Source organism: Anneissia japonica, unplaced genomic scaffold, assembly GCF_011630105.1.
Source record: "Anneissia japonica isolate Jap-2015-1 unplaced genomic scaffold, ASM1163010v1 scaffold288291_len444093_cov181, whole genome shotgun sequence".
Lineage (NCBI taxonomy): Eukaryota > Metazoa > Echinodermata > Crinoidea > Comatulida > Comatulidae > Anneissia > Anneissia japonica.
In genome coordinates, this window is record NW_022731168.1 from 395,145 (window position 1) to 410,243 (window position 15,099).

At 33.6% G+C, this 15,099-nt stretch overlaps 1 protein-coding gene across 1 annotated transcript in view; it reads left to right on the forward strand.

The window, feature by feature from the left end:
• Nucleotides 1-14,830, forward strand: part of LOC117115215 (probable cation-transporting ATPase 13A3) — an 18,769-nt gene extending 3,939 nt beyond the window's left edge. The window contains 15 exon segments of the mRNA XM_033258917.1: nucleotides 374-436; nucleotides 1,163-1,330; nucleotides 3,409-3,455; nucleotides 3,975-4,184; nucleotides 6,081-6,150; nucleotides 6,537-6,954; nucleotides 8,976-9,149; nucleotides 9,407-9,517; nucleotides 10,283-10,329; nucleotides 10,529-10,717; nucleotides 11,060-11,121; nucleotides 11,450-11,594; nucleotides 11,922-12,005; nucleotides 13,411-13,567; nucleotides 14,555-14,830. Coding sequence (XP_033114808.1) covers nucleotides 386-436; nucleotides 1,163-1,330; nucleotides 3,409-3,455; nucleotides 3,975-4,184; nucleotides 6,081-6,150; nucleotides 6,537-6,954; nucleotides 8,976-9,149; nucleotides 9,407-9,517; nucleotides 10,283-10,329; nucleotides 10,529-10,717; nucleotides 11,060-11,121; nucleotides 11,450-11,594; nucleotides 11,922-12,005; nucleotides 13,411-13,567; nucleotides 14,555-14,808 — 2,187 coding nt within the window. The 5' untranslated portion in view covers nucleotides 374-385 and the 3' untranslated portion in view covers nucleotides 14,809-14,830.
• Nucleotides 14,831-15,099: the final 269 nt, after the last annotated feature.

Below are 15,099 nucleotides of genomic sequence, written 5' to 3' on the forward strand. Positions count from 1 at the left end.
ATTATATATTATATAAAATATTATATATTATATAAAATATTATATATTATATAAAATAATATATAAATATATAACGTAAAAAGCCATGTTATTTTTGCTAAATAATAAGTTAACAGATGGCGCCTCATACCTTCCCCGGATTTAGCGATAGCTCATCATAGGTTACTCTCTCCAGTAGTTTGTTGGTACAGAGAGATAAGCTGGTTAGGGTTAGACTGAAGCAATGTAGATAAAGTGCACTGCTCAAGGACTAGGACACAAGCGAAGGATTGAAACCCTTACCTCCAATTTCGGAAATCAAAGCGTCCCACTGCGCAACAACCGCTCATTTACCATCATAAAAGTTATACTTGTTTCTATTCTATATTTTAAGGTTGAAATAATAATGACAGCTGAGCCAAGCATAATCATCGATAAAGGGCAGGAGTCAGAATTAGTGAGTAACTGATATTATTACTCATTAACATTATTATATAGAGCCTAGCTTCTGTCTTTCAAATTTCGGTATTCAAATTTAAATGAAAATATATGAAAGCAACATTTTTAAAAGACAGGATCGGTCCAAAAACAGAGACATTTTGAGGTATCAGCGTTTCGATCTAGCTCCTGTCTTTCGAATCTCAATATTTAAAATTATAGGCCTATTTAAAAAAATATCATACAACATTATAAAACGTTTCAACCTGTTTGATCATTTTCAAGAATACATGTTGTTAATATTTGCGGTTTTGTTCAACAGAGGTATAGGCCTAATTTATTTAGGCATGGGAGATACTTCAATGACATGGAATTGTTATACTGTACTTATATGTATATTTTTGAAATAAATGGTTTACCAGAATGACACGGTTAGGCAACAATGCACCAGTTATACATTGGTGTCCTTGGTACATTACCTAATAATAATAATAACAATAATAATAATAATAATAATAATAATAATAATAATAATAATAATAATAATAATAATGATAATATTAATAATAATATTATAATAATAATATTTGAACATACTTAACAAAACTGTGGTCACACCAATAATAATTACTTTACTAATTCCACAGAAGTTAATGTAAAAAAAATTATATATTTTGTATATGTACAGGAAATTATCACTTCTAAGTTTTTTTTTTTATTTTACGTAATTATATATCCTGTTAAGGAGTGCAGCGGATACAAGCCGAATATAATAAAGAAGGTGCTCGTCTGCCTTTTGGCTGTGCTATCATGTGGATTCCTTCTGCTGGTCTTTTATTGGAAAAGCGATTGGCGGCTAAAGTGCACATACTCACAATGCCAGTTAAATGAGGCTGAAGCTGTTTTGTTAAAGGTTAGATCATTACGCTTACAATCTTTAATTTGACTAATAGCATATTGGAAAACCGAGAAACAGCCAGCGGAATAATACAATGAATAATGTAATTTGTAACGTAACCGAAGAGAAATCTGGCAAAGAAATCCTCCACCGGGACTCGAACCCTGGACCTTTCGCATGCAGGACATGGTGAACGTCATACTTGACCACGAAGTTCATTAGGTTTTGCTGCGTTGCACTGTAAACACAATATAAACAAACAGATAAATAATAATACCAGTGTTCGAATAGAGAACATTGGTTATCATAATCGTACCAAGCATAGCCCTTCAACGAAAAGTTACTTTTTCAGTTGTATCAAAACATTTTCTCTTTCTGGCGAGATTCGTCGCTAGAATACCGTATGCCGCATATCCGGTGGAAAAACTCGTCAGATTTCGACGGCTATTAGACGTCTTTCTATTATCTAACTGAGAATATGCTAATTACCCACTGCACTGTTGCCAAGGGCCTTCAATCAATCAATCAATCAATCAATCAATCAATCAATCAATCAATTTATTAGGAATAACACCTTAAGATCGGTGGCACACACAACAATAATAGTGGTGCATCCAAATTAACAATTTTTACAGACAGTGAGGTAAATTAAAAGTAGGCGTATAAAGAAACACAATTAAAAATAATATGTTTAACTTAATGCTAAACAAAACCTAGAAAAGTAATTAACGCAATTGATATAAAAATTCTAACAGGACAATAAAAATCACTAACCTGTATATCAAACAAAAGCAACATAAACTGTAAAATAGATTTAGACTTAAAAATGAAAGACAGAGAAAAGTCAAATGTAGAACCATGTCAATGAAAAATTGCTTACAGTATTAAGATAAATTATTTATGGAATTATGGAGAGGGATTAAAATTGATATATTTCGGACAATCAGAATGAATAATTGTAAGTTTGTGTAATATATAATAATGAGATCGGTGGCAAAACACAATTTAGATATAAAATGTTAAACTTAACTAAAGGCAAAAAGACCGAGATAAAATTAACCAACATAGGCCTAATACATAGGGATTCAAACAGACCAATAAAACATCACAGCCTGTTTCAAACAAAAGCAACATTTAAGAATATATTTAAAATTATATATGAAAGAAAAGTATCAAAATTAGCATCGTGTCTTAATGAAAAATTGCGAATAACAAATCAATAGAAAAATAATAAATGTTTACAAAGATAAGTGTGAAGCCTTATCTTCACACCTGATAAGAACTGTAACAATAGCTAAGTAGTGGGCGTCATTTCATATTACTCCCGGGTCCTTTGTTGTTTTACAATAAAAAATACATAATAAACAGTTTGTTTATTACACTATTAGAGAGAGTTTTATACGGTTCGACGAATCAGACATTGACCTCTTTCCGGGTCCTGTTCGATCGTTCTGCTATCGAATGACCGTCGAATCAAGGACTTTTAACTGTTACCAGGATAGGAAGCTGGCTAGTTTAAGCCGTCTGATTTGAATTAACCTTATGTGTGGTATTGTTATGAGCCAGATAAGCACAATCTACACATGCTCAGAAAAACAAAACTTTCCTTAGCCACACTGCGTATCGGCTAGGCGTACAGCTAGGCCTAGCCTAGAAATACGGTACGTCAAAACAAAGCAAAATAAGGATACTTATTTGACAAGGCCGTTTTTGTTTATTTACATTAAAATTTAACATGTGTCTGCAAGAAATCATCAATGAAGGATTTTGTATATTTATCAAATAAACAGTACTCAAGGTCCAGAGCGGGTAGGAGGGGCGTGTCAAGCAATTTAATTGGCTTAATTAAGCAGCAGTTATCTTCGATCTAATCGCGCTTATCTAAGCCATTGTTCTTGAACGTATCAAACCGTGAAAAAATAGTTACCTGAACCATAGAGCAAAGAAACTCTATGCCTGAACAGGGTCGAAACGCTGTCGATATAATCTCTATCACTATCGACTTATCGACGTCTAATCGACCCCGACGCGTTTTTTCAGGCACTCTCAAATGTAGGCCTACAATGATTTTTGTTTTTGTTTTCTCATTTCAGGATATATACCAACGAAAGCATGTGGCCTACATTCAAACAGTGACCAAGTATATGTTTCATTCAAAATACAACATATAAATTGAGTTAAAACCGGCCTATTAGATAGATTAGAGGACCCTGATAATTATTGTCTTCTTAGTTTCCATTAAGAAGCCATTCCTATTTTTAAAAACCCGAAAAACAGAAATAAATACAAACACACTATGGCCAGTTCTATTGGAACATCTAGGCGTAGGCTATATTAAGAGGACATTGTTAATGGTCTAGAAGGTGTTCTTTAAATAGGGACTCTACTGTACTCTAGCAATTTATTTATTACCTTTTCTAAAAAAAGAATTTATATACAAAAGAGTAAAAAAAAAAAAAAAAAAAGAAAAACTTGAATAATGTTAATATTGAAGTAAAGGTTATATTCTTACAAATCACTATTATTTAGTTTTGTATTCGTAAGGGGAACGATTAGGCCTATTTTCTGAACGCTTTCAAAAGGCAAGCACTAGAATAACAACATAGCTGGCAAATTTGTAGGCCTAAACATTTCTCTTTTTGGATACATTTTTTAACAGTAATGTCAATTCCGAAGAGCTATATGAAATAACGAAAAGAAAAATGACGAACAATCTGAAGTTTTTTACATTCCAAGAACTGAAGTACATTTGGCACCCAGATGAGAACATATTTTTACGCCTACGTGCACTGGACCATGAAACAACGTGTTCCAAGATTTACGGTTATAGTGCACACGGCGGACTATCTCCTTCAGCAATACGCACAAGGTAATTATATCGTTAAACTCGAACACAAGAATCGTTTTGGCAATTCAAATCTAAACTTAATACCTTTCATTTCAGTTCTCACTTCCGTTAGTTCATGTTTTTCCTTTTTCTATTATTATTGGGATTATGTGCATTGTAATTTTGAGGCAGCTAGCTTCGGCACGAGCATCTTATTATTATTATTATTATCACTTATCGTATTATTATTATAACTATTAGTAAATAGTCTTATGTTTCACATTGTTGTATCCAGCCATGAAATTTCACCGTAGTGGGATGAATAAAGTATCCTTGTATCCTTGTACCTTCGTATGGATGATAGATGCATGGCCATATAAATTTCTGATTGATTGATTGTGTAGTCACGTGATGATTTTGGCGAGCTTGTATTACGTCAGCATGTTAAATATAACAAAATTCTAATATGAAATTCATCTCATGCAACCATTGGCAGTAGCGTGTCAGTGTACAACATAATTTCTGTCTCGTTTTATTTGTTATTGAATGGGAGTAAAACCGACGAGAGCCTAACAATTTTTAACAATGGTTTCCCAAATAGTGTAAATGCAAATTAGTTTCCGTCTCTCCATGATACCATCTAATACTGTTTTTAGGGTCGATTTTTCATCGTTTTAAGAGTACAAAACGTAGGCCTACTCTTCTTTTTGACCCATCAAATATACACTATAAAATGCACAATAAAATGATCAATATATCTTCTTTTACTAAGGAATACCTACACTGTAAACTCTTTCCTCTACCGTTTTTTTACTCTTATGAAAATGGTGAAAATGATGGACGGCCCCTTATAAACCTAGCTTCTAGAACTTCTAATTGGAATAACATAATTAGGCCTACATTACAAGGTAGAGGTATATAAATCAGTCTTATGAAATCTGTAATTACTCCATTAGGACTGAATTGTTTTTCTGCATCTCAAATTCAACCAGCACTTTATAGTCATATTACATTTATTGAATCAGTTTCAATGAATGTCACCTCTTATAATATAATTGAAGTTACTTTATTGATACCACTTTATTTACATTACAGTTTGGAATTAATCCAAGTAAAATAGGCAACACATTTACTCCGCTGTACCCTCAGTCATGAGTAGGATATGTTGTATTGCCATGAATCATGATGTAATACGTTTTATGAACGAATTATTATTTAAAGTTCCGGTTATCATCACGATTTTTTAATTGAAAAAAACAAAAAACAACCACATACAACAAAGTAGACTACCATATGTTCTTATGTGTTTGTAACTCACAAATTGTAAGGCCTTAAATATATGGTTTGGCAAATCTTCACTCAAATTATTTCCAATTTATCTCTTCCAATCCCAAATTGATTCTGTTGATATAGGGCCTACTTCGCTACCTTGGACTTATTATCTCTCATGACCTAAAATGGCATTCTCAAATCATCACACTTTACAAGTCTTGTATCCGTAAATTGTCCATCCTCAAATACCTAAAACATCCCCTTATTCGTCACACACTTGCCCTTTAATTTTATTCTACACCCTCTGCAGCCTTCCACCCTCTTACCTGTCGCCAATGCTATAATTCTCTTCGTTACTCCAGCAATAAAGCCCTCCTATCCCCCTATTCCTATCCCTTGTCGCACCGCTTCAAACCTGATTCCTTCCATAATTTACCCTTCCCTTATATAGCAAATTCTCAACATGTAGACCAATAATTAACTCAACAGATACTTACCTATCTTGGTAAATATAATTTATTGTAATTTGTATTGCATTGTATTGTAATTTTCAACTGACCCTTGAATGCATACTGAAGCAATACACTGAATTGAATGCTATAAGTTAAGGTTTATATCATATGTACTATTATATCGCGTTCATGGTTATTAAATTCTAATCTTCAGGGAGATGCTGTATGAAAAAAACATTATACATGTTCCGATACGACCATATCTTGTGTTGCTTGTACAAGAGGTAAGATTTGAACTTCCATCAGGTAATGCCATTTGCATTAGTTGAGGTTTAGATGTGATGCTAAATCCAGTACTTAACATTACGAAGTTAATTTAATTAAGGATCGAAACGTCATGATGACACATTAACTTTCCAGCTTAAGTTATAGTTTATTCATGGCTTTTAGAGATGATGCATAATTTTGGCTTAAATGCCTATGATATTGTTTAGATTTAATATTTTATGCTTAATCTGGCAATAATCATTTACAACTGAGACTCAGTATACTGTATTACTTTATAATTAAATTACTAAAGTTAAAGTCCTGGACTAACTTATTAAACTTTGGAGAACAGGCCTTAAGCGTAGAGGTTTGCCACGTGTAACGTTGAATGGTCTCTTTCTAGATTTTGAATCCCTTCTATGTATTCCAACTATTCAGCGTGACGGTGTGGATCATCGACGAATACTATTATTACAGTTTCTGCATCATAGTTATGTCAGTTGTTTCCATAGCGATATCTTTATACACAACACGAAAGGTATATGTTTGTTATATGTCAGAAATAATGATTTGTTGGAACACAATGGTTAATCTCTTTACGTCAATTTTGTACAGTTTATGACCCGAAAGAATTGCATATAATTGCCAAAATAGAAATAAATATACAATTCTATTTTTCGATGATTAAGGAATTCAAGACATTTTAGAAAACGAACTAGTTCCAGGTGACGTCCTAATTATTCCTCCGCACGGCTGTCAAATGACATGTGACGCTGCCCTCATACAAGGAAACTGCATCGTTGACGAAAGCATGCTAACAGGTGGATACAAAAATATAATTATCGCTTTATTTAAATAATCTAGCATTCACTCTTTCGTGAGCCTGTGAGGTAATGGGCCCAGATTATTTGCAGGATATACAAAATAAGTTTTAATGAAAGAATGAATGCAATAAGTTTGAAATCGGGCTTCGGACGAAAAAAGGCTGAAAGTGGGGCCGATCCAGATAACACCTCCCTTTTTTTGTTTTCAAGACTCCCAAAAATATTTTCTGAGGCTTTTTGGGCGAGCATATTTTTCTTTTTCTTTTTCTTTTTTTTTCACTTTCCAAAAAAGGAGAGGTTGGGGTGGGGGATGGTGGAGCCGTTGAGGTATTGGGTCCAGATTATTTGCGGGATGAATGAAATAAGTTTTAATGAAAGAATGAATGAATAAATTAAATTCAAGCTCCGGAGGGAAAAAAATGATATGTTGTAGAACTGATATTTCTAAGAGAGAAAAATATTATTTGATTAATAGAAGGAATGGTGAATGAGATACAGATTTTGAATATTTAAAAACTGGGGGAAAGGGGCGTAACATCCCATTCTTACACCTCTTCCCCCAGTCTTTAAATATTCCAAAATCTGTATCTCATTTACCGTTACCCAGTTTTTTTACCCTCAACACCCCCCCCCCCAATTTTCCCCCTGCTCTAACATGTTAAGGGTGGTGGGGGAACCGGACGTCGACGACCATCGCCCCGAAAATAATCATTCTGTGAAGCCCAGTCGGAGAAATGCTGCAAGTATTGCCATAACAGAATTTTCTAAAGCATAATATTGAATACTGCTTCGTCTTTAACTATAATTTTAGAAATACATCTGCAAATGAAAGTCAAATTGCTTTTTGAGAACATGAGTCAATAATAATTGTGTTTATAATTTCAAAGCAGGTAAGATTCTAGGCCTATGCCTACTGGTAAAGAATATGATAAAAAATAGATTATACAATACATGATAAAATGTTGTGATGGATGTAGTCTGTAGACATTCCTTATTCGTTATTGACTTATTTTAGCGATTAACATAGTCATTTTATGATATATTTTATTGCATTATATTTAGTGGACATACACCCGTTTGTATCAGCCGCACTCACTTCAGTGGTATGTTCCACTTACCTTAACATACTGAATACTCTACTATGAGGTACTGGGGTGGGTCGAGATATTTTCAGGAGGGGGTGCAGAAAGAAGGGAACTCCTGTATAAATAACGTAAGTTTAAATGAATTGGGGAACCGTCTTCTGTCTTGTCACCCTCCCATCTTTCGAGAGACTTAAAGCCAACAATAATATTAGCCTCAAAATTTTTACCATAAGTGACCGCACCCCCCCCCCCCCCCCCAAAAAAAAGCTGCTTAGTATTTACTTAACATCTGTACATTTTTTAGCCAGCTAACATTTAAAAGCACTTTAACAAGTTAATGGTGGTTGGTGGGGGCGACCATCGCCGCCTATGAGTCCACCAGGTGTATCACCTAGGTAGGGGTCTGGGATTACGCTAGAGTGGAATCGGATGGTGACGTACCCCTTGAAGATTTTGCATTTTTGTTGAGCCAATTTTATGTTTTTCTTCATTTCTTTTAAAACACTTTTTTGTTTTATGTGAAGCGAATAGAAGCTTTTTTCATTACGCGTTATATAAGTAACATTATTATTATTATTATTATTATTATTATTATTATTATTATTATTATTATTATTATTATTATTATTATTATTATTATTATTATCATTATCATCATTTAAACAATCATTCTGTGAAGTCCAGTCGAACTGTAATTTAGAAAGACCTTTGCAAATGAAAGTCAAATTACCTTTTATATAAATAAAAAAAAACATGAGCCATTAATAATTTTGTTTATAATGTTAAAGCAGGTTAGATAGGCATACAGTAGCGTATTCAGTAGCGTGATAGTAACGCAGAGAATAATAGTGCCGTAATAAAACAAGATAATAACATTATTAACATTACTATTATTAATAATTTAAAATATCTTAATTTTTTATATACTTAAAGGAGAGAGTATTCCGGTTACCAAAATTCCTTTACCAAATGCATCAGTTGATAATGAAGAGTCTGCTTTTCTGTCGATAACCGAACACTCCAGACGCATACTGTTTTGTGGGACCAAGGTAATGCAGACGAGGTACTATGGAGGCGAACACGTCAAAGCTGTTGTTATTCAGACAGGTAAAACATATCAAGTATTGCTATTATGAACGATCAACTCACATTAAATTCAAAAGGACTTATTTTCAGTGGAGTCAATAGGAATAATATACGAAAAACAAGCATTAAAAGTACAGAACAGAAGAACACAGGAAATCATAACAACTTCAGTACAATCGAAAGATACTGAAATAATCCTACCAATGTATTATTTTTATTGTCTACAAACCTTCGAAAAAAAAAGAATATTCATTCTGTGTTGTCTGAACTTTTTGAAGGTTTCTCAACAGCTAAGGGGATGTTAATACGCTCCATACTGTACCCAAAACCGGCAGAATTCAAATTGTATCGAGACGCTATCAGGTTTATCCTAACACTCGCATCAGTCGGTGAGTAAAACATGGAGAAAATGAATTATTATTAATAATAACTAAATTACTTTAGAATTTTCATCTGACAATCAAAAACTCCAATATCTAAAAACCTCTACAATGATACTTTACATAGCATCTGGAAATGATGAGTGTACGTTAAATCTAAAAACAATCTATTAAATTATTATGAAGATTTACAAAATATACATTAAACTAAAAAGTTTACTTGTACTTTTTGTTAAGTAGGGCCTAAGTTATATTATGAAAAACTGCGAACTCTCAAAAGCACTGTTATCTCTCAGGCTCATCAATTTTGAGATAACATCAAGATTTTATCAACATCATTCTTCAACATATAGTTTTTTAGTGATTTGTACAGCTTGGCCATAAGCCAACGATGTTGGATCCTAGATTTGCAGGGGCGGATTTAAGGGGGAGGTGGTAAAAAAAGAAAAAAGAAAAGAAAAAAAAAATTAAAGAAAAAACAAATTATACCCTAGAACGCCTCAAATGTTATTTTCGGGCGTCTAGAACACACAAATTTCGAGGGGGCATGCCCCCGGACCCCCTAGGGATGGTGTTGTCTCGTCGGCCCAACTTTCGCCCCCCCTTTTTGGCCCTCTCCCCCACCCCCCTTTGGACATCTCTGGATTCGCCCCTAACCTGCCTAAATCTATTCTTATAGCAAAGTATGTTCATCGTGTTTTATGATTAAAAACCAAATAATTATATTATTTGGATTATCATTGTATGTGTTAACAAACTTTTTCTTTCTTTTAGCATTCATAGGTTTTCTGTACACAATATATCAGCTGGTGATTGCCGGGGTATGTGTATTATTAATTTTAGAGGGCTACATTTATATTTTAAGATTCTTAATTTTTACAAGGGATTTTAAAAGGCTTTGGTTTATACAATGTCATTCCCAATTTCACGTCATATTGAGCACAGCCATTCTTCTATTCATGTTCTAAATCAGTTTATGTCCATAATTTGAATTCGTATTTAATTTTTTTTTTTACTTAGTTTCCTTTAGAACGCATCATCATTCGAGCACTAGATATCATCACGATCGCCGTTCCTCCAGCACTTCCTGCTGCTTTGACCATAGGAATGGTGTACGCTCAGTATAGGCTAAAAGAGAAACAGATCTATTGCATAAGTCCCCAGAGGATAAACTTTGGCGGAATTCTTGATATCATCTGTTTCGATAAAGTAAGCACTGTATACTTTATTTACTTGGCTTTAATAACTGTTGTCCTAAAGGCACTTTTATAACTAATCACAATAAAGCCAAAATTAATCGGATCGTGTACGAACATTAATAAACAAATATGATAATAACAATAACATTTAAAAATACTGGAAACGTTACATAGATAATTATCACCAACAGCAAATAAACCTATAAAAACCACAATGTAAGTAATAATAAATGTAAGTTTTAACATCAGGTAGGCCTCCATATGTTTAAAAGAAATATTTTATTTTTTCTTTGAATTTCTAATGTCATTTTACCTGATCGAAATTCGAAATTGCTTAATTCGTGTTCTAAAGACAGGCACACTGACAGAAGATGGATTAGACCTGATGGGAGTACAGTTGGCAATTAACTCTACGTAAGGATTTTATTTTTATTTATTATAAATCGATTGAATTGAAAAATTATACGATGTATTTTCATTTCCCATAGTTGCTCCATCGAAAAAATTGTAATAGAGAGTGTGAAACGGATTCAATAATCTGTGACAATAATGTGTTATATTATGACGTAGCTTCATTCTGGCTAAACTGCGTCCTAGAATTCAGACGATGTGCCTATGAGCAGATAATTTATGTGACGTCATTTTGTTCTATAACCTACCGCCGTTGTTCAATCGAAAATTCCCTTTTAGAATATTTTCTAATCAATTATATATTTTGAATAACATGATTTGCTCCACATAGGTTTGATAAGCTACTGACAAACATGGAGAGGTGTCCCATTGGTCTGTTTAAATATTGCATGGCAACTTGTCACTCTTTGACAACAGTCGATTCAGAACTTGTCGGTGACCCGATTGATCTAAAAATGTTTGAAGCTACCGGCTGGGTACGAGAAATGTTTTTTTGTTTCACTGAAGCTAAAATGTACACGACTAATTTTCATGTGGAATCAATATATTGCTGCGTAAATTAGAACAGTAGATAACCATAACCAAAAGCCATTTCAGTATAAAGAATAAGTAAAATAAAAAAAATCAAAACCGATTAGAAGCAATTTCTTCCGCAGTTTAGATACAGTATCTGACTGCACTAGCCCTCAAAGCATTAAACATGAAACATACATCAATACGATATACCCATTTTTATTTTAATAATTCTAAAGATATTTCAAGACAAAATCTAGCTATTTTAATCAAAGACCTTTTTTATACAGATATTAGAAGAAGCAACGGCAATCGAAAGTGCTAATCTAGACCAGATTGTTCCAACCGTCGTAAAGTCGGTTAACGTCCTTGAAGTAAGTATTAAATAGCCAAATTTGCTAATACGTTCAACATAAACAGCAGCATTTTGATCGAATAATATACAGTCTATTATCAACACAGCTCATAAGAGATTTAGTATACGTTGTTACGGAAAATACGGTATTTCGGTGATAGCCGCGGCCATCGCCGGTTCGAAGCACTTCTGACAAAGATTCGGTTGGTAGAGCAAGTCTTTTCCGATATAGACTTAAGACTCAGTGATGGCGCCAGGATCTGTCCGACAGGGGGGAGGGTTAAAGGCTCCGACGCAGGTGGGGGCTAGGCGAGCGAAGCGAGCCTCACTTGCCTGGGGACCAGCCGACTAGTGGCCACCGGTGGGGTTCTAGGGGCGAAGCCCCCTGGAAGCTACGGATATTTGACGAATTTTGGTGAATTTTTATTAAAATATTTGATAGGCATCGACTTCATGTATGTTTTTTAATGTCGAAATTAACTTCCGAACACTTTGAATAAAATAACGAGAAACAAAGAGTATATAATGTAACCAACTAACTTATTTTACATTTTATATTAATAAAAAAAAAACAACCACCGTATTACATTACAATACTATCCTCCTATCATGGCGAAATACATGTTTTTTTTTTATAATAATAATTTTGCCCGAAATCTGTAAACCACGAGGTTGCTTCCCCGATCAAGATGTATGCCAAGCCTCATGAGGATATGCAAACGAGCATTTGTCATAGTAGAATGTAAACCATTTTTTATGGTGGGGGTGGGGAGGGGCATTTGTATTTTTTTAAATTTCATTACATAACATTAATATGCACTGACATTTTAAAAACTAGTGTCAAAACGGTGTTTTGACACTTGACACTGTTCTTCTGACTTACGTTCTAATAGATGTTTGAACGTAATTAATTAATTAATTAATTAATTAATTGCGAAGAAGAATATTTGTTGTTTCATGGGTTTAATTCAATTTGAAAAGTAATATATACGGTAGTCTGATAACAATAAAACGGAACGTGAATTTATGTTATATTATTATTATTGTTACAGTATTATTATTATTATTATTATTATTATTATTATTATTATTATTATTATTATTATTATTATTATTATTGTTGTTGTTGTTGTTTTGTTATTATTGTGATGAAAAGTTTACACAAACAGTACACAAATAGATCAATGAAGGCGATATGGTTGCTAAACGAACAGACATCTAAAAATATTTTTTAAATTTTTTTTATTTCCCGACGGAATGTACTCGTCTTCCCCGACGGAGGGACTGGGCTTCCTCGGGCGCCACCACTGTTAAGACTTCAGTTTCAATGTACACAGGTTCATGTGCACATATATAGTGATGGTGTTGATGATGATGATGATAATAGTAATAATAAGAAAAATAAACTTCTTTTATTACGATAGAATTGTGATCATGAACTTGGAATCTTACGTCAATTTCCTTTTTCTTCGCGTCTTCAACGAATGAGTGTTATCACAAAGACACTGAATAGCGACAGAATGATGGCCTTCGTTAAGGGGTCACCGGAAATGATAACATCTTTGTGTAAAGAGGACACAAGTAAGACTTTTAAATTGATTAAACACATAGTACCGCGTAGTTTTACCTAGATGTAGACTACTTTTTCTATTTGAACAATTGTTTTCAGTTCATTATTCCAATAGTAACGCCACTTGGAAATAAAATATAAGTCATATCATAGTTGGGTAGATTATTTTATAAGCTTTAATTTTGTCTTTGAATGGCTTTCCTAAGACAAGTAGATTCAGAGATAAACGTTTGTATTGTAGGTGTATGAGAACCTGGTTTTGTGGAACTTAGCTTCAAAGTTTAACTCAAGCAGCTATAGCTCAGTGGGATAAACTGGTGTTACTCTGTGTGCAATGAACCACGGAGATCTCTAGGTCCCCGGTTCTATCCCATCGCTGCTCTCCTTGTGTTTCGGCTGGAGGACTGAAATCTAAGTTACGATAGCTCACTAACTTCCGGATGAATGAGACGTTTAAGCCTTGGTCCCGTGTGCATTATGGCCCGTGTTCACGTTAAGAGAGCAGTACACTATTCGGAAATGAGTAGTGTATTGATTCTCAATCAATTACCCAATTACCACCAGAAAGACCCCACTGGAAATAAGTCTTCTTCGGACTTTCGTGGGTTATCCTTTGTGTTTACACTGAATAAATCCATCCATCCATTCATCCAACCTGTCCAAATAATACAACTGGAAGTACACAATAAGCCTGGAGTAAACTTTTATAGTAAGAAAATTACCTTTAATAAAAGGATGATAAACTATAACTATCAAAGCATTCAAAATAATTAAAATCATACTCATAAAAAATAACTTTGATCTATTTTGGTGATTATTTCACCAAAAGAATAAAATAAAATTACAAACATAACAAACAATGATGATGATGCCTTTTGAAAATATTCCTTTTTCTATACTCAGCTCTATGAATAAATACCTATTGTTCGTTCTTTTCGTTCAATAATTGTAATTGTTGTCGTGTTATATAAAATATTATTTTAAAAATAAAATTATAGTACCACGTGATTTCCTGGACATTTTATCCGAGTACACTAAGCAAGGGTTTCGTGTTCTGGCTTTGGCCTATAAACCACTGGATTCAAATTTAAAGTGGCACAAAGCAATGAAGGTAAAGCGAGACTTTGTGGAAAGTGACCTGTCGTTCCTAGGCCTACTGGTGATGCAGAATAAACTAAAACCACAGACGGAACCAGTGATCGCAGAACTTCACAGAGCAAACATTGACGCTGTAATGATTACAGGTAACTGACATTTAGAATTATACATCAAATTGCTATCTATATTATATATATATATATATATATATATATATATATATATTGCTAACTATATATATGTATATATATATTGCTAACTATATATATATATATTATATATATATATATATGTATGTATATCACATACATATACATCACATATATACATACATAATATACACACACACACGCGCGCGCGCATCCCCCTTCCCACACATACACACTCACATTCCTAAATTCCTGAGCTGCAACGACGAGATCTAACAAGAACGAAACAGTAATGC